The sequence below is a fragment of the Dicentrarchus labrax genome, unplaced genomic scaffold (assembly GCF_905237075.1).
Source record: "Dicentrarchus labrax unplaced genomic scaffold, dlabrax2021, whole genome shotgun sequence".
NCBI lineage: Eukaryota > Metazoa > Chordata > Actinopteri > Moronidae > Dicentrarchus > Dicentrarchus labrax.
Window position 1 is genome coordinate 23,893,823 of NW_026136721.1, and position 20,211 is coordinate 23,914,033.

General features: G+C 40.4%; 1 protein-coding gene across 4 annotated transcripts in view; it reads left to right on the forward strand.

Annotated features, from left to right (window-relative positions):
• The window catches only part of ndst3 (N-deacetylase/N-sulfotransferase (heparan glucosaminyl) 3), a 39,641-nt gene that overhangs the window by 10,525 nt on the left and 8,905 nt on the right, over positions 1–20,211 (forward strand). For all 4 annotated transcript variants that reach the window (XM_051384995.1, XM_051384994.1, XM_051384996.1 and 1 more), the window contains 6 exons: positions 2,111–2,198; positions 3,775–3,929; positions 5,272–5,457; positions 11,144–11,272; positions 18,741–18,923; positions 19,553–19,649. In XM_051384995.1, the coding sequence (XP_051240955.1) occupies positions 2,111–2,198; positions 3,775–3,929; positions 5,272–5,457; positions 11,144–11,272; positions 18,741–18,923; positions 19,553–19,649 (838 nt within the window). The remainder of the gene's footprint in view (positions 1–2,110; positions 2,199–3,774; positions 3,930–5,271; positions 5,458–11,143; positions 11,273–18,740; positions 18,924–19,552; positions 19,650–20,211) is intronic.

Sequence of the window (20,211 nt, forward strand, 5' to 3'; positions counted from 1 at the left end):
AAGTTTCATAATCAGTGCTGCGGTTACGAACCGGGAGTGTTTTGAGAACTCTCCATGTGAGTGTGTTCTCTGTAAGATTTGGCTGCTGAACAACAACTTTAATGTGAGAAATGGCCATGTCCACATTACCCTTTTTAATGTTTGCTTTTTTGGTGTTTTAGTGCACAATACTTTTCAAGAGTCAACTATCAGTTCTCAGATGATGGAGCGTCCAGAAATGCAGCATAATGGCATTACTGCACAATGAAAACACACCTTTCCCAAAAAAAAAATAAAAGTGGGAAAATGTTCACTCTGATAGTAAAAGATGCAAGAACACCTTTATGGTCATTTGTGGCTCCGAGTCACTGACACATCACAAAAGTGCTCATCTGCTGTGGATGTTAGGTAGTAGAATACAAATGAGGTGTTTAAACTAATATACACGTGCACACTTGTACACACACCTACGCTGACTCTTACAGATACTAACACACACGTTAATAATGCATTTCGACCGAGTGCATCAGGGAGTTTATATTAAGTTACAATGCAAAGCACTCAGCTACAAACGTAATTTAATTCCTAAGTCTTTGTATCCACACGTTTGCCTGTGTGTGGATAGACAAACGTGTGTGTGTGAGTGTGTGTCTGCGTGTAAGATGTAGAGGATGTCATAACAGAGGGGACAGGGGATCAGATTAGGGAGCTGTGCACATCTGTCAGCATGCAGCCATCTTCAACACCATTAGATTAGAGCTAATGAAGACACTCTGTGCATGTGTCTGTATATTTGTTAGTTTGGGACACACACACACACACACACACACATACACACATACACAGGAGGAGAGAAGGTATAAAGAGAGAGAGAGAAACTGCCTGGAACCGATTCCTTGCTCTGACATCAGCTGCTCAGGTCTCGTAAATCAGGCAGGGTTCCTGGGGATCGATTAAAAGCAGCATGACAAAGATTGGCAATAGAGATGTGGCGCGTAGCCCAACAGAAAGACCAAGACAGACTGAAATATACAGAGAATTATAAGAGTTTTATAAATAAACAAAATATTTGTGCGAGAAGTGCAGCCATGGCAAGAAGATGGGGTAGGAGAGTGCAAGAGAAAGAGCAAGGCGAGAGAGTTATAGAGAGAGTGATCTTTCCTCCATGCTGCTTCAGCCTTCCTTTCGAATTAGAACAGCCCCGTCTCCTGAGAATGTGACATTTTCACGGAGCAGGCGAGGGAGAGATGGAGGTTCAGAAAAGGGTGGGGTGGGGGGTTAGGAGGGAGGTGGAAGACAAATGGGGAAAGGGGGGTGACTGCAGGTTCTCAGAAGCGGGGAGATGGAAGAATAGAGGGAGAACCAGGAAGAAAGGCAGCAGCACAGGGAGAGAGAGAGAGAGAGGGAGAGGGAGAGAAAGGGGAGGATGCAGGGTTTCACTTGGTAATGTTAGGGATGGATGGAGAGAATGATGAGAAGGGAGGAGTGTGTGCGGGGGTTATTAGTCCACCCTCCAGAGGCTACTAATGCACTGACCTTCATTAACTCGCATTACTGTCGGTGTGTGTGACTGTGTGTGCGAGAGTGCAACTCTCTTTAGTTAACACTCATTACAGAGTCTTTGTTTAAAGGCCAGTAAACTAATGAAGTCATTAAATAAGTGGAGAAAATCCTGATTCAAGTATTGAAACCAGAGACTGAGGTAACGTTAAGGACAGGAACAGCCAACCGGAACACACATAGAAAATATAATAACAACAGACAAAACAATGAAACCCACTGTTAACAGCATGTTGGTGACTGGCAAGCTGTAAAATACTGTAAGCACTGTTGAGTACACACAACCATCGTGATCACGAGTTCTCTAAGGACTTAAATATACAACAGAGAGACATAAGACCTGAATCAGACAGATCAGTCGTTTATCTGTGCAAGTGCAGGCTGGGGGAAAATGAACCTGATATACTGTGGGCTGTTTGAGTAGTTGAATAGGCTGAATGTGATAGAGTCACTAATGTTCTTTTTCTATCTATCTATCTATCTATCTATCTATCTATCTATCTATCTATCTATCTATCTATCTATCTATCTATCTATCTATCTATCTATCTATCTATCTATCTATCTACAGGCTCTCCTTGATACTCAGAGACAACTGCGTTCTCAGATCTCCAACTTTACCTTCAACCTGGGCTTCTCTGGGAAGTTCTACCACACAGGTGTGTTCTTTTGTAATTATTATATTATTTCCATGAATTAATGAACAAGTGCCAGACCTACTCAGTAACTATAAGAAATATAAATATAATTACTAAAACTATAAAACCTTACTTTGAAAACGTTTTAATCATTGAGACTCATTTGGTTTTAATGATCAAACATTGCTTCATTAATTTCAATGGGTTTTGCTTGAAATGTCATTTGTCAAAATGGCACAGGTTAAGGTTTTTGGGATAAAATAATTTGCCTTCATTAAATGAGTGCTATCCATTGGTATGGTAATGTCATGTAAAAATGTTTTCATTTTAATTTTTTTTATTTTTTCGATGGCCATGCACAGACCTTGTGGGGCTAAGCCTCCTCAACTGTTATTTGGTCTAATGATGAAGGATAAAGCAGAATTTTTAAATTGTAATTTTCACATTAATTGGCACCTAGCACAACAATCAATTAATGAAAAAAATGTTTAGATGTTCCCCAGTGTTGGCCTCAGCAGAGCATATTATTATGTGGAATTCTGAATGCACAATTCTTACCAAACAGTAAGGAGTTGTAATGAAAAATGCCAGATTTATTTTGAAAGATGGCAGGTTACACAGTGTTTTTTACAGTTGTTTTTGTTATATAGACTATTCTGTCATGCCTCTAAACATACACTACGTAGTCTGTGTGCATCTGTTAACTCTCTCCACCTTTAATAATAGATATACGACAATTACTTCATTGGTGAGGTCATGAATCCGTGTAAAATAAATGTTCTATAAAGATGAAAGCAAGGGCAGAAATTCTTTGATTTAGATTTGTGCATTGCATAAATGCAATTTTTTTTACAGTGACAAAAATATATTTGAATGAACCACATAAATACTGTTAAAGTCAGCACTAAACAAACTACCAAATAAAATTTACTGAAGAAAGGATGAATTTGCAGCACAGTGTTCTTAGCAGCAGTAATCAATCCTACACTGTTTATATAGCTTGTAGGGTGTATATGTGTTAAGTTATGCTATTCATCTTAAAAAAAAATCTTTTTTATCTCATAGTCTCTCTTGTAATATTTATACAGGCATATTTCCGAGGTGGTGACATACTGCTGTGCATGCTAAGCTCTGTTGCGGTTCCAAGGACAGATTTTATTGATTTTCTAGTTAAAGTGTCTAAATCTGCAGCAAGAGAACAAAGAAGTAGGATATACTGGAAAAGAAAAGAATAGAAGTGAGGCTGAACATAATTATAATTAGAAGAAATCTGATACAAAGTAGAACATATTAACATAGCATCTGTTATTGCTATGGTATCACTTTTCATCACCATGGTATCAGACTGCCTGCCACCTTATTTAGCAACACGACCTTAAATCAACCCAGTTGCTTGGTAGTGTGCTCTAACCTTATGCCAGGGATGAGTTCTATACAGCAACATTTTTTGATGTGCATCTGAATCTGCATAAAGGGTGCATTATATTTCTTGTCCTTTTGTCCGTGTGTGGTTACGTGTGTGTTTGTGTGTGTGTGTGTGTGTGTGTGTGTGTGTGTGTGTGTGTGTGTGTGTGTGTGGGTGTGTGTGTGTGTGCAGGTACGGTTGAGGAGGATGAAGGAGACGATTTGCTATTGAAGTATGTGGATGAGTTCTGGTGGTTCCCCCACATGTGGAGCCACATGCAGCCTCACCTCTTCCACAACGAGTCTTCACTGCTGGAGCAGATGGTCCTCAACAAGGAGTTTGCTCTGGTGAGATGCACGCACCCGCACACACATTTCTTGCAGCTGTTTATTTCGTTGTTGCTTTCTTCTTGTGTGTCCTTTTAATCATGCTCGCTTCCCATGATTGCATTTTTTTTCAAGGACGTCTCTTGCTGTTAGTAATTGTTATTTCCTTGCCACAGCAGATTAAAGACATGACAGGTTAACACGCTGGAATTGTAAACTTACTTTACTCGGAGTAAGAATACAGTTATGTTACATACATTATTATATTTTATAGGAAACATAATTGCATAATTACATTGTTTACAAAATGTGAAATTCTTATACCACAGGATATAGATACCAAAAAGTATTGTTTCATGTCCTGTGTCTTACATGCTGTTAAAATGTAGTTTAGTTTCCCAGAGCCAATACTGTAGTAGAACCACATGAAAGATATTGACTGTGAATGTTTTGCAGATGTGTACAATATAAATATATCCTTGTTTTGTTGGTAAAAAACATAATCATTGTAGAATTACACTTCCTGCAGAACATGTTTGATAATGCAAATTAGCTGCATATGAACATATTTTTAAGAGTCTACAACGCAGAAAGACAATATTGTATTTCTGTCCGTAAAAGCAATAAGAACACTTGTACAACATTTACCATAATGTACTCATTTTTTAAAACAAAACAAAACAAAACAAACGTAATGTAATATACCAGTTGGGGAATGATGCACTTATTTTGATGGGCGCACCTGAGCCCTGTTTAATGTCTCCTGTTTAATCTGAAGTCCACAAGGTCGAGTGCTTTTGTTGCTCTGTTCTGACTTGTTTTCTTGGGCTTTGTTAGTATGTGTGTGAGTGAGAGGAGATGATTTGTATGTCCGCATTGGAGTGTTGTGTCGCACATACAATACAGTGAAGGGGGGGGTTGCTGGTTCATGTTGTTGAAGGTGAACGCGATCATAAAGTGTGATCCCTAACCTCTATTGTACACACACACATACATACACCACTCCCTCATCCCCTGACCACTGATGCTTAGCTTTGACAGTGTGTGTAGGTGTGTGTCAGAGCGAAGGACAACACCATCAGTCTGTGAGATGCAGCCAGCAACCATCCACCCTCACACTCCCATACATACACATGCTCGCACAAAATATATATTTTTTTTAATTTCCAACCCTGAAGGCCCGCATCGTAACAAACACAGCACAAAACCGTCTTCTACAAGGTCAGCCTGTTAGGCTCTGTATGTTTATGTGCCACCGTGTCCTTTGTCAGAGTTGTAAATGTGCTATAACTTCTGTGTTAATGCATATAACCCTCACACAGAGACGTGTCTGTCTCCGTGTTTGTCTGTCCTCCACCTTCAGGAGCACAACATCCCAGTGGATATGGGCTATGCCGTGGCCCCTCACCACTCAGGTGTCTACCCAGTTCACCTGCAGCTGTACAAGGCTTGGAGACGCGTGTGGAACATCCAGGTCACCAGCACCGAAGAGTACCCCCACCTCAAACCGGCCCGCTACCGCAAGGGCTTCATCCACAACAACATCATGGTGAGGAGACAACACTGTTCATCACTTTGGAGAAAAGCTTCAGGGGTGCATCAGCATTGCTGCAAGTGCACACATATGCTAATGTGCTCATCCACGTGCACATCCATAAATACGCTTTGATCAATTGACATGTTTCTGCACATACATGGAAACTGATTAGCACCATTACAACTGCCTACTGGATATTTAGTGTTTAACATATAATTCTGTTCAGCTGGGTACCAAAAAGGCTGCCATTTCAAAATATATATTTTCAAGCAAGCCTCAATGGTTATTTCATATTTTTCTTTAATACCTTTTGCTTCTACTGCCTCGTTTATCTTCTGTAGGGCTAGAGGTACTAATAATTTAGCTAGTGTTTCCACAGCTGGTGATTGTGGGTATCCAGATACAAGTCAGTGTTGGTTCTGTGAGTAGACACATTTTATAAAATATGTTGGGCTGTGCAGAAAAAGCATAGGTGTGTGTCTTGTCTGACAAAAAGAGGTGAGTCAGGTTAGTTAGATAAACATGATAAATGTCGCAAACAAAGTACATCATTGGAGAATTCCTGCATGTTTGCGTGTGCTTTTCTTAACACAACATCATGGATCATGCAGAAGCCACGAATCAAACCTAACACTCAAAGCACATTAGCATCCTTGGCCCGCCAAGAGGAAAAATGATTTACTTTATTCATTTGACTGAAATTAAACCATGAATTGTAAATTCTTAGAGAAAGTAAATCAAAGCAAACTTACATGCAGAATCATTTAGTCACCAGAATCTGTTTGGATGTGTTGCCTCGCTGCTCTGTTCTTTTATCTTACTTTGCAAAACAGTTTTTATCTACTGTCTCTTTGTTCAAATAAGTGTTTGCTGAATAGTAAATTGTGTGCTGATTGTTTCTTGCAGTCTTAAACAGAAAATCAATGATGTTGTGTGTGGAGTATAACCTCCGCGTGTGCACGCCTATGTGTGTGTGTGCGCGTGTGTGATATGAATTCTTTGACCTCGTCTCACCACAGTGTGCTCGGCTCCATGTTGATTCAATATTTAATGGCTTCCCAATGCGGCTAAAGGGGTGAACTTCTCTGTGTGTATGCGTCTGTGTGCATTTGTATATTTGTATATGCGCAGGATGTGCATCACAGAATGAGGATCTAGTAATGAGGGCATTTTTACACTTTCATGCTCCAATAAATAATTCATCAGTCACTGTTTGAGACAGCAATAGAATAAAACTCTTGTCACCCATTTCACCTAAGCAAGTTGTCTTCTTCCCTCCCTCTGTCTATCCTCCTCCTCCACCTCCTCTTCATTCACTTGTCAGTCAGGTTCTTTGTCAGTGTGCACAACTGCTCCCTTATTGACAAAAGAACCAATCACATCTGACACCAAAATTACCAGCCCATGTTGTTCTAGCGTATTTTGGGTCTTGAGCAAACAATTTGAACAGACAGCTGTGTCAATTTCCTAATCACTCCTCGAAGTCTGCCTTTATTTCTTGACATCTTGTCACAGCATCATAAAAGACAGCTACTTAATCCTACTTCCTTTCAATACAATAACAAGCTGACAGTTTGACAGCCTATAATGTGTTATTATACATTATCAATAGTAAGGTATTGAGAAGAATCAGTGAATCATTGAAGTAACAAGCAACTAAACAAAAACATACTTTACAACATGATACATCACAAAGCAAGTCAGAAAACAAGAGAAACAACAAAGAACAAGCTGGAAGAAAATCTAATTTGTTTGATACAAGAATAAAAGATTTTTTTAAGAAAAGCTGAAGAGGAAGTAGAGGCTGAAATAAAATTAAATCTCCAGCAAGAATTACTTACCATTACTTACAATCGAGCTGCATCCAATGATAGATGCAGCTGTTCTCTGAACATTGTTTTTGTAACTTTTGTCCTGACTGTCTTTCAAATTAAACTCAGGACAATAGTTTATATTTGTTGGTCTAAACTTCCTGTTGGAAGGTTTGCCAATGCACCAAAATAACATTGGTAGGGGAGCAAGGACACGTGCAATGTCATTGTTGAAAGCTGATGATCATGTAGAGAGTGAGCTTTCATCAGCAGAGCTTTCCTGGTCTCTCAGTTTTGTCAGGAAATGAAGGGACTTAAAATGCCTCGAGGGAAACACTTGTCACTACTGGGTAGAGACTCTCCAGAGAAGCTGCCCTGCTCTGCTGCAAGCTAGTTTGGATGTTTACTAAAGAAATCACATGTAAAACTGTTCAGTAGAATCAACCATTATTTATTTATTTATTCATTCTCTGAGGAAAATGCTATGATGTACTAACCTCTGGGAAGCACATCTGGACCTCAGAGGTCTCAGAGGAATCCAATATGCTGCATCAAATGAACTCCTACCTTAAACAGTGTGTAGCACACTACAGTCCTCCGTCTTGGCCAAGCAGAATTATGTACCTTAAAAAATTCACAATTTCACAGTTTATTGCTGATTTTGGATCAGCAGTTGAAATCACAGTCTCACCTCAAGGTCCATTTAGTAGCTGTTTGAGTGCTTTCAGTCATATCACATGATCTTCATTAGCAGATGTAGTTTACCCAGTTGTCACAGAGACTTGTATGTCCAAATTCCCATTTGTTCTGAGCTCTTTGAGGATGTTAAACTTAATCCTCAACCTCATCAAGAAGATTTTAAGCTAGCCCTTTAAGCCAACGTGACTGAAAATTCCTGTGCTCAGAAAAAACGGAATATCTAAAATTCACAAAGCAAACACCATCTGCTGATGAAGAACAATGAAATAGGATTTAAAGCTACACAACAGCGACTCAATGGACCTTCAGGTGACATTCGTCAAATTCCATTTCTAAATCTGTAGAAATGCACAAATATGTGTTTTTAGCCATTGTAAAATATATTAAGGAGAGAAATGTAAAAGCTGTGTTGGGAAACAGTGAAAAGGCTCATCTCTTGCTCCAAGACATTGCATGCTGCACTGACTAAATAGCAAAGGGAGGCTAAGAAAAAGAGAACAAATTCAAAACTTAGCTCATGGAGGCGGAACCTTTTTCTGAGAGGCAGTTTTTGTGTGCGTGTATATATGTGCACCTTTAAATCTTTTCACTATAAACTGGCCTGTGAGCTTTCAGATTGTGATAATTCATCTAGCCTACTGACCTCTCATAAAGTTACCCTGGGACATCACTCACAACCTTCCCATTTTCTTTACCTTTCACATTTTTTCACTTTCAGTTTTTCTTGCAATTTCTGTCTATTAATCTCTTTCCCCTGTGCTTCTCTCGCTCCATCTTTGTTTGCTCATAGGAGGACAGCAAGTTGTCTTAAGGCTGTAAAATTGGTGTTTGGGTGTCTCTGTCAGCAGATTGAGAGCCACCCACTGGACCCACAGTATCAGAACAAATCAGACTGAGATATGGGATTGTGCTGTGTGTATGTGTGTGTGTGTGTGTTAGAGAGAGAGAGAGTACACTAGCGCAAACATGCATACTTGTGTGTGTGTATTTCTTTTTAAAATGTACTATATCAGTTTGAGCTATAGCTCTGTGGATAATTGGTTTGGTGAAATAGTGCTGAGTGTCTATGGCTCTGGTGGCCTTCTCTCTCTCTGTCTGTCTCTCTCTTTCTCCCGTGTGTGTGTGTGTGCACGCGCGGGTGTGTGAACGACTGCCGTGTTTTATAGATAAACCAATATCTGCGCTTCCAGCCTTTACTCTCTATTTCACACAGAGAAGTGCTCCACAAGGAGTTCACAATAAAGACCTTCTTCCCCTCTCCTCTCATCTTATTCTCTTCTTTTCATTTAATTCATTTGATGACCTAATGAAAAGCGATTAATTCATCAGCTGTTAAACACATTTATCTAGCACTCTGTTGGAAGTTTATATCTTTTTGGGCACATTAGTTTGCAAATTTTTACGACATAATTTTAAATACATACTTGACTCTTAACTCGCTGTGGATACTTTTTGACAAATGCTGCTACTACTACTCCCTGATTATTCTAATGTTAAAATGCAAAGCCAAAAACAATTGATGTCACTTGTAAAACCCTTTCCAACCAAAACATTGCTGCATTCACTAGTTGTATTAAAGACAACCTGAGATATTGACATCTGCTTCATCAGTCAAGTCACAGACTATGTAACTCACACAAGTGTTGGTGTTGTTGATGGTGTTTTTCGTGGCCAGTGGTGCATGGTGCACCTGCTCGAGGTGGGATTAAAAGTAATCCATTATCATCACCTTCTGCTTCGGTAAACAACAAGTCACCAAAATACCTAACAGGTGTAGGTGCCCCAGAAAGAATTAACTTCACCAGTGCAAATCAATGCCTGATGCTATGCACCTGCATAAAAACAAGCTGTCTGCTGCTGTGGTGAAGTAATCTCGGTTGGACAGCCCTGCAGGATTTGTGCCTCTAGCACAGCGGTAAATGGTGTGTCCTAATTTGACTCTTGGACCTAATAGACCTTCTTTACAGCGCACATGTTGGCTTGTCATCACAAGAAAGGCACAAGTGGAACCAGTAACATTTCATAATGGCTCCTTTGTAAGTGTCTCAGTAAGCCATGTCAGTGAGCCAGCATCCAGCAACAACTAAAATGGAGCAGAACTATCATGTATGTTATTCAATTACACCTGTGCTTTTGACAAGTCAAAATGCCATTGGTTAAACAAGTCTGTTAGACTCTGCAAAGGATTTGACTTGAAACATCTGTAGAATTGGCACCTGTGCTTCTCCACTGTGATAGGTAACATTACCATATGCTGGATGACACAACGTCAGATATCCCTGACCCGCTCTGCTGTCTGCTTCTCATATTTAAAAACCGCAGTGTAGAAAAACTTGACTCTATCGCTGTACATTTCATCCTTACATCTGTCATCTTTTATTCTTCCAGCTGAATTCTTTTTATTTTTTAAGTGATCTTTTTACCCGGTTTGTTTGTACTTTGGCCCTAAAAAAATTGCTGTTTTTAGTTTGCTGTCTAATCTCAAATTCATTCATTTTCCACTTAAAGGGGAAATTCATTGTTTTTACACATTAAAGTCTGTTTACAGGTCTTGTGGAGTGCTTCTGCGTATGGAAAAAAGTGTGTTGTTCCAGAGGGAGCTAAGCAAGCTGTTAGAACTTAGACTTAAGGCCAGGATTTAGTAGCATCTAGAGGTGAAGTTAAAAATGTCTCATTCTAACATAACAAACACACTTCATCTTATTTTCTGGTGACACTAAAGTAAACATATAATATTACATTTCTGCAATAGAACCTCTTCAGTGTTACAAACTGGACCTTTAAGTGTCCCATGAAAACAACAAGTTTGAAAATGAAGCCCACTCCTCATCTCTACTTTAGGCTTGTGGCTGGACGCTTCTTAGCCGGTGCTAGCATAACACACCTGAATCATGCCAAGTTTTGACAAGAAAGAAAAATGCGCTGAATGAAAAAGACATTATCTCTGCTTCTTCTGCATCGATCTTTATCATTTTTCTAAACTGTCCATCGTGAGTCCGACAATATTATAGGAGTGTAATTAGGTTATGATGATTATGTATGATTATATTTTTTGTCTTAGAAATTAGTACTTGCTGATCATACTTTCCTTGTTATCATAAACTATTTATTCATTGGCACTTCCTGTGTAAATTAAAGATATGAAATATATTAACAACTTCTCTTTTTATGTGTATGTGCCTGTGTAGGTCCTGCCTCGTCAGACGTGTGGCTTGTTTACTCACACTATCTACTATAAGGAATACCCTGGTGGACCTAAAGAACTGGACAAAAGCATCCGTGGGGGAGAGCTGTTTCTCACTGTGCTACTCAACCCAGTGAGTCAGAGAAACCACACACACACAATCAAACACTAACGCTTGCACATGCAAACGGATATACAGAGTGAGAAACAGGGAGGACTGTTACTTTCTATTTTGATTTTTGCACCTTAAAGAGGCACCAACTGGGTTTCCCGCTCTCTCTGCAAAGGTAACTTCCTCTCTGTCTGGTTCATTCTTTTTCATTTTTGCTTTGTGTGTGAGCGCATGTGTGTGTCTGTCTCTTTTCCTGTCAGGGGCTGCTTCTCACAGTGGAGCTGTGTTCATCTCCCCACTTTAAATTAGGTCTCACCACAGGGGGGTTGCTGTCACACACACACACACATGCACGCGTCCTCCCCCTCGCGCTTACCCCTGCTGTGTATGTCAGCTCAACTCGATTCTGCTTTGAATTAAGGAACAGAATTAGGTTTTGGTGGCAGTTAAGATGCTCATCCACTCGCACGTGCTCACAAGCACACGCAGGCACTCAGTCAAAAGTAGGCATAGACATTCCCAGGAATTATCCCCAAACAATCTCTCTCTGACTCAAACTGCACAACACACAAAAAGATGCTCTAAGACCTGCAGTAGACTGTATTGAAGTGTCAGGTAGAGGAGTGCTGAACTAGAGGAGCTGTCAGAACTCAACGAACATCATAGAGGCAAGTCACACAACACCCCAATCTAGCCCTTTCTTCTTTCCCTGCACCACTTTGTCTCTGTCTGTCTTTTTGCTATTCCTTTTGTTTCTATTTCATGACAAACTTCTTTTGTTTCTTTCATTTCTTTCTATGTTTCATTCTGTCTCTGTGTCTTTTTATTTATTTAAATGTTTTTTTTGTTCTATCTGTCTTCTGTGTCTTCTCTGGCTATGCATGTCAGTGCTTCCCTGTTTTAAAATGATAATAACACATGACATTTGCATTGATATATTGTAAAAGCTTGTTGTTCTTGTTGTTCACGATTGACACAAAAAAAGGAATCTGTTTATATCCAATTCAAAAGAACTCTTATAATTGCCTAATTTTGCTGTTCCCAACTTCTCTGTATGAGGTAGCACTTTCATTGAAAAGAAGTCCTTTGGTACACATGAAGTGAAATGTTTTACATTTCCCCTGGCAGGGACAATGGTTTTCTAATAATAGACCAAAGAACTAGGTGGTTAGCATGGAGTAAAAACTGGAGGGAGCGTAATTTACCTTTTTCTATCTAAAAGCTGGAGTGATTTCGGAAGCTGAATTGCTTGTAATGTATTGTTACAGCAAGGCGTCAGCGGGGAAAACATGTGAGTTGAATGGTCACCTGTGCCTATAAAAGTCCTTCTCACAGTCTTTTTGAACATGCGTCATTGAAAGAATTGTGATAGAGACTAATACATACAGTATGTGGCCTTTAGCATGAGCAGGACAAGCCAACATTGCTGAACAAACATAAGCACTGTTGAGGAAAGACAGTTGTGTTTGTTTGTTGAGGAAAGCCAGATTTTTCCTTTGGGTTGAGGATAACAGGAGTAAAGACTTCCATAATTGTCTTGTAAAAGGAAAATGCCAAGGTTTTCAATTCCAATAGGGCACTATAACATGTTTTTTTTTTTTGTTGTTTTTTTTTAACTGGAGATTTATAGGCATTGAACCATGCAGTCTGTAAAAATGACTGACACATTCAGTTTGAACCAAATTAAAATCACAGACTTGCTCTTATAAAAGTTACATTAACGCAGTGGTCACAGGTTGCCTTTTGGTTCCTAAAATCACCTGAAAAGACCAGGAGCTTCTTACATGACTACATTGAACACCTCCAGAGAAAACACTCCCGGTCCACAAATGCAAGGCTCCAAATTATCCAATAGAGGGTAAACACAGTGCAAATGCATTGAACCCTAGCATATTTATTCTGCTTCTGCTTTTTAACTGTTACGAAATGCTAGTACGTAAAAGGACAACAACATTGATAATTATCAGAGAAATGCTGTAGAAATAAACTAAATAAACCAAGTTATATAGGCAACATAGTAATAGTAAATTATATTAATTAATTTGAAAAGGTGAGAAAAAAAAATTAGAAAATGAACTGATTGTATAAACGCGTTGCTTTGTAATAAAAATATAGTGCAACACATAATATACCCAAATTGCAAAATATATTTTTCATCACTAAAATGCCTCAGTTTCCTAACGGTATGCGGGCTAAGGTAGAAGCAGTCTGTTGTTTTCTTGTGGTCTTCATTTTATTTAAGAAAATCCTGTGAAGTTTACATAGAATTTATCTCATATATTCTCCTCCATCAAAACTAATGTCACTGAGCTGTGTGTTCCTGTGGTGGTTTGAAGTTTGTGGTGGTTTAATTTTTGTATGTGTTTGTGTGTGTCTGTGTGTGTGTGTGTGTGTGTGTGTGTGTGTGTGTGTGTGTGTGTGTGTGTGTGTGTGGGGGGGGTCTGTGTGTAGCTGTATCTTTTTATAACTGAGGACAAAGGACCTAACTACGTGTTTTGCTCTCATCACCAGTGATGTCATCTCAACATGAGCTCACAAACCAAGAGGGATGCCTCGGCACGCTCACTGTCCCTTTCTATCATTTTCACACACACACACACACACACACACACACACACACACACACACACACACACACCTCATATATATTACATAAAGGATTTAATTTCTTCTTGAAAGCCAGAAACACACAGAGGCTAATTACATTTTTCCTGTTTCAACAATCTTTTGTCCTTCTCACTGCCTCCCTTTCTTCATCAGTGTAATAAGAGATGAAACCCTCCTCTTGTTGGATCTCTTAATGAAGAGACCTATTACACATAAAAGCATTTTAAGCACTAAATGAGAGCTGTCTACCATGACGTGCGTCCACACACACACACACACACACACACACTCACACATACATACAGGCCGATGATTTATTTTTGCTTCTCCCTGCTATGTTTCCATTTGCAGACGCAAAAGCTTTCATTAGTGAGTGCACTTTGTGCGTGTAATCAATAGTGTTCTGTAGCTCACTGCTTTAGTCCCCTAGGGGTTTCTATTGTTTGATGAGCTGCACATTGGTAACATTGTCACTTCCCATTCAATGACTTTAAATCACATTTGGCCTGTGGTGGCAGTTCACCACTGACAACACCCAACATATTGGAAGTGCACGTGCATGTACTGTATATGTGTGTGTGTGTGTGTGTGTGTGTGTGTGTGTGTGTGTGTGTGTGTGTGTGTGTGTGTGTGTGTGTGTGTGTGTGTGTAGACGTTTGTGCACGTGTTTATGTGCATTTGGATACTTTTGCATCATGCCAGGCTGCATCAGCGATCATTGAGCTCCCTGTCTCACATAAGCTTGACAATCGATTGGACGACCTAGACTCTGCAAACAGCCAATAGAGCACAAGTATTTCCCAATAAATGGCCAGAGAGCTGGTGAGAGAGGGAGGAGAAGAGGAGATAGAGGGGGGAGAGACGGGGAGAGCTGGGTGAGAAGGTGGCAGACAGATTGAGATTTAATTTTCAGGTCACGGCATCTTGTGTCACTTGAGAATCCAGACACATACAGAGAGGAAGCGATGCACATACAGGCACACACACGCACAAACACACACAAACACATATGCTTGTGTGTCAGCGTCTAAATATCTGCGTATGTGTGCATGTGTATGTTTGCATAAATGTGTGTCTAGCTGACATAAGCAGAGCTGTAGACATATATCAGGGCTGACATTTAGCGCTTAGCTCTGCCACTAAGCTTATTAGCCAAACACCAAATATCAGCACAATCTCCCTCCCTCCCAGCCCACTGTTTTACTCACCCTCACATCCCTCACCTTTCCTCTCCTGTCCAAGGCTGTGGTGGCCTCTCTCTCTCTCTCTCTCTCTCTCTCTCTCTCTCTCTCTCTCTCTCTCTCTCTCTCTCTCCCATCTCTTTCTTTTATCATTTTTTTTTCTAATTTTCAACCTGTTCATGTTGACTTTTCTCACACGTGTGAATCATTCTACACTTCCTTTTGTCTCATTTTCACTCCTTCCTTCCTTTTCTCAGGACTCCTGCTGATTGCTACTGAAGGTTTTGGCAGCTCATCAACACATACAGGCTTACAGACACACACACACACACACACACACACACACACACACACACACGCACACAATAAGCTTCAATCCAAACAGGAGGAGAAATTACAAAGTGAGAGCAAAGCAGTGAAAGATGGCAGAATGGAAAGGGCCAGAAGATGTTGACTGGAGCAGGCAGAATAAATTGAATCGAAATCATTTGCTGTATTGACGTTCAGCTTTCAATTATCCACGGATGAGACAGAGACAGCGAGATGGACTCTGAGAAAGAAAGGAGGGGGAGAGAGAGAACGATGACGATGAAGGAGAGAGAGAAAGAATGTAACGGGGAGGGGGTGTAGGCTTCTTTTTAGTAGCAATAACAATTCAATCAGGGAGAAATGTATGTGGAACTAAGTGGTCTGTAATGGGAAACAGGCTGCTTACAGCTACACATTGAAGAAGAGAGAAAGCAGCAGAGAGGGCAGAGACGGACGGAGAGAGAGAGAGAGTGGTAGAGGCAAAAGGATACACAGGAATAGACAGAGAAGGACAGACAGACAGAAGAGTGTGGACAAAAATCCATCCTCAACCAAAAGCCAGTAAAACAAGTAATTTATTCAAAAATGCAATCATGTTAGAGGGGATTGGAACATGTCACAAACTGAAAAACACGACTGGTGGCTCTTTTAATCTTGCAAGACATGGCATTTGTGTGTGTACGTGAGTGTTAGTGTGCATGGATTTTGAAGAACATCACTACATGTTGGACTGACATGCTTCATCAGAGCATCTAGGTCAGCATGAGATCGGAGTAACAACATAAAGTGACTTTTTGGAGCAGATGAGAGAGTGGGAGCATGCACTTTAAAGGGATGAGAGAAGAAGGAGGAAATTAAGCTGCGTAGGAGAAATGAGAAGAAAAGACAAGGGACTAAGATTGAAAGAGGGAGGCTATGGGGTTGAGTTTATTTCTCTTTTTACACTTCTCTCCCAGCCAAGTTCCCAGTATGATTTCAGACCAATTCTGGTGTTAAATTATTAGCACAGTATTCTTTATTAAAGGCACATAGGGGACTCCAAGCAATCCAATATTCAGGAAATGAGACGTGGCAGTGGATGCAGAGAAAAGGTTTATATGGTTCAGTTAATTGAATTCTCAGCCACAGTGAGTTTTTCTACCAAAAGGGTTTGGGGCCCACACTGTGTCGGGAGATTAACACTCTCTCAAGTGGCTTTTTTGTTTTTTAATTCAGACTCACCTGCCAAGGTTACTTTCACTGTCTCTCCCTCTGTACTCTTTTCTTTCCCTTTTTTCTGCAGTTCTCCAATTACAAACACAAATCATTTTCCCTCTCCCCCTTTGTTTAATTTGGCAGGCAGCGCTTAAGCTCCATAATGAATGTTTCCATGTTCAATAACACTCAGATTCTCTCCCTCTCTCTGTCTTTCATGCACACACATACATACAGTACACCACGTCCCCTCACAGCCTGAGTCAGACATCATAGGGTATTGAGTGGTTTGAAGGGAGCATAAATCACTTTTTGATCACCTTGCCTGCTTTCAAAAAAGCACAAAACAACGCAAAAAGGAGAGGTGGGAACGCTTAGAAATGTTTTATATCATCTTATTTACTCGTATTCGTCTGCATTCAGTGTCTATCTGCCCCCCCTCCAAAAAAAAAAATCCCCCTTCCCCCCGTCAGCTACCGCAGCATGCCGTGGGAAATATTCCTGCTCAATCACAAATATGAATAGATGTTTCCGGTGAGACGCTGTCAAATTTAATTTTACACATTTCCAAGAGTAGTGCTTCAAGCTCTCCATTCATGCATTGAAGAAGGAAGTTTCGGGGTTTTGACATTACGAGTCATTGGAGAGGAGGAGCAAGCAAACATTTCTTCCTGGCTTGTGTTTCTGTTTGTTCCTGGTTGTTCCTGGTTGAGTGCTTGGTGATGCTTTGACAGGGGTTCCACATTGTTGCTCGAACATCCACTAGATTGATATGAAGCAGGCAAGGCTGGATGGTGCACTGCTGGTTTGCTCAGAGTGAACACAAGATAAGAAGGCGGAGGCAGATGCACGCAATTGCGCCGCCGTACACAAACGCATAAACAACGCATAAACAATTATGCAGACACTCACACACGCACACACATAAAAAATGACTCTGACATGCGTACCCTTGCTACACTCTCTTCTTTCTCTGTTGCATTCTTTGTTACAAACAAAACTTGCCACACACTTGTCTGGTTCCTCTTCCTCCCTCCCACAGTGTATCTCTCTCTCTCTCTCTCTCTCTCTCTCTTCCTCACACACACACACACACACACACACACACACACACACACACACACATTCCTGCCATCAGTATTCCGAGGCGATCAGTATTCTGAACAGCTTTCCAGGTCGGCCGGACGCTGATCCATCAAACCCCGACACTGTGTCGCTTTGTATCTACGGCAACCTTCAGCGTTAAAGAGGAGCACCGACAGTCCTCTGTCACCAGGGAATTCACTGTGTGTGCTTGTGTGTGTCTTTCTATGTGTGCGAGTGTTCAAGTTCATTGGCATTCTCTGACAAACAATCATCCATGCACACACACATGCCCACATCCACCAAATAATTTATATCTTAATGGCTGATGTTGCCGTTTCATCCAGACACTTCACGTTCCCCAGCTCCCCTCCAATCACAAAAGAAACGTGTGTGTGTGTGTGTGTGTGTGTGTGTGTGTGTGTGTGTGTGTGTGTGTGTGTGTGTGTGTCGCATTTGTCTGTAGCAGCTATCTTAGCTTGTCTCTTTGATCAGCCTATAAAAGCACTGAGGCGTGGACAGATAGCCTGGACCAACACACTATCGCTCCTTCACTCCCTCTGAGCCTCTCCTTCTCCCTCACACACATTAACCGTCATGAACACACACCCGACACACTCTGAAACACTTTCCCATGGGTAGCTGCATCTCTCCCATCACCCGGTGGCTATGAGGAGTATTGTGCTGCCTCCTCAGCTTTATCTACCAGGAGTGGTGAATACATCCATTTCAGTTTATCTGTTTTCCTCTTTATACTTGAGACTGTATTGTGTTGAAAGTTAATGTATAATCATACATAACAAAAAGTGAGTGTGTCACTTTGCAAAGTGATGGCAAATATTGATAACCAGTGGACAGCTGCTCTGTTACTGACTTTAAAACCATCACACACTGAGAAATAATCTGTTTGCTTTCCACTGCAGTCACAACAACAGTAATTAGATTTACTGCGCTGCTTCAGTTTTTCACAAACATGGGAACTTGGGAAATGAGATTTTGACTTTATCACAATTTTGCACAACACAATAAGTATGTTTTTCCCTCTCTCCATTCCTGTCCCTTTTCCACTCCACCCCCTACTCTGTCTCTACTCTGTCTCTGTTTCTCCACCCTAGATCAGTATATTCATGACTCACCTGTCTAACTATGGCAACGATCGACTGGGTCTTTACACGTTCGTCCACCTTGCCTCCTTCCTTCGCTCATGGACAAACCTGAGACTGCACACACTCCCACCCCTACAGCTTGCACACAAGTATTTCCAGCTTTTTCCCGAACAAAGGAACCCACTCTGGCAGGTGTGTGTGCATGGGTATTTGCCCACATGTATGGGCTTGTGTGTTTTCTAACACTTGTCTGTACATTTTTACCATGCATTTCTGTGTAATTCTTATTATGTAGATTCAAAAATAGTCAGAAAAAAACTAATTGTGTGACCTGTGTGATGTAGAAAGTGAGTCCCATTTTTCTTTCGTACTGTAAAAATTATTATGATTTTATTATTATTATTATTATTATGTGAGTTCATTTTTTTCACAATGGTAACTTTGTCTCAACCCCAAAAAAGGCAGGACACACTATTAATCTTGTATTTACTCCTCTAATTAATTATAGGAATTATTTTTGCTAGAGGTGTTGTAGACAACAACAGTATGAGAATTTGATTGTAAAAGTTGCTTTTCCATTGTTTGGTCTTGTCGTAGTATTGTCTGAAAATATATATGCTCCACTCTTGTTCAGGCATATATGAATTTGTTGTGTCTTCTAAGCCCATGCAGGCTGGGAATATTTGTATGAATGACACAATAACAATAACTTCATTCATTCAGTGTAGTATATTATCCATACAAAGGATGTATGGACACGTCGATTTTGTATGCATCACATGTATATCATTAATTCAACCTCTAATCCTTTGTCTGTGTAGAACCCGTGCGATGACAAACGGCATAAAGACATCTGGTCTAAAGAGAAAACCTGCGACAGGTTACCCAAGTTCATGGTCATAGGACCACAGAAAACAGGTAAGCCTCACACAAATGCACACTCAACCAACACATGCAACAAAGAGACTCCTTCTGTGTGCTCAGGTGTCTAGATCCTCAACATCAGAGCCCATTCACTTAATCCCCTTTGCTCCTTTGGTCCTGTCAGAGGGAGACAAAGGAGGAGGCTCTTACCTCCTTTCTTCCACCCACATTCTATCTACTTTAGATGCATAGAGATACAGTACTGAGCTACCACCCTCTCTGTCTTGTCTTACTATGTCTCTGTCAAAGGGACAAAAAGAAGAGGATATTTTAAAAAAAAATCTGTACATGTACCGAGGCTGAATCCTTTGCTGCGTGTCCCATTCTGTCACTCTTCAGTTGTCACTATTATTAAAACTAAAACTAAAAATAATAATAATCAAATAATAATAATAATAATCTCGAACACTACATGGATCCATAGTGTTGCCTTTGTGTGATTTCAAGAATTCTAATTGCTGGTGTTTGGTGTGAGAGGTGAGGAGGTCTGGTAATGCTGCTAATTAACCAGGTGATCATTTTCTAAATGGAAGGAAGGGTCACTATAGCAACATTG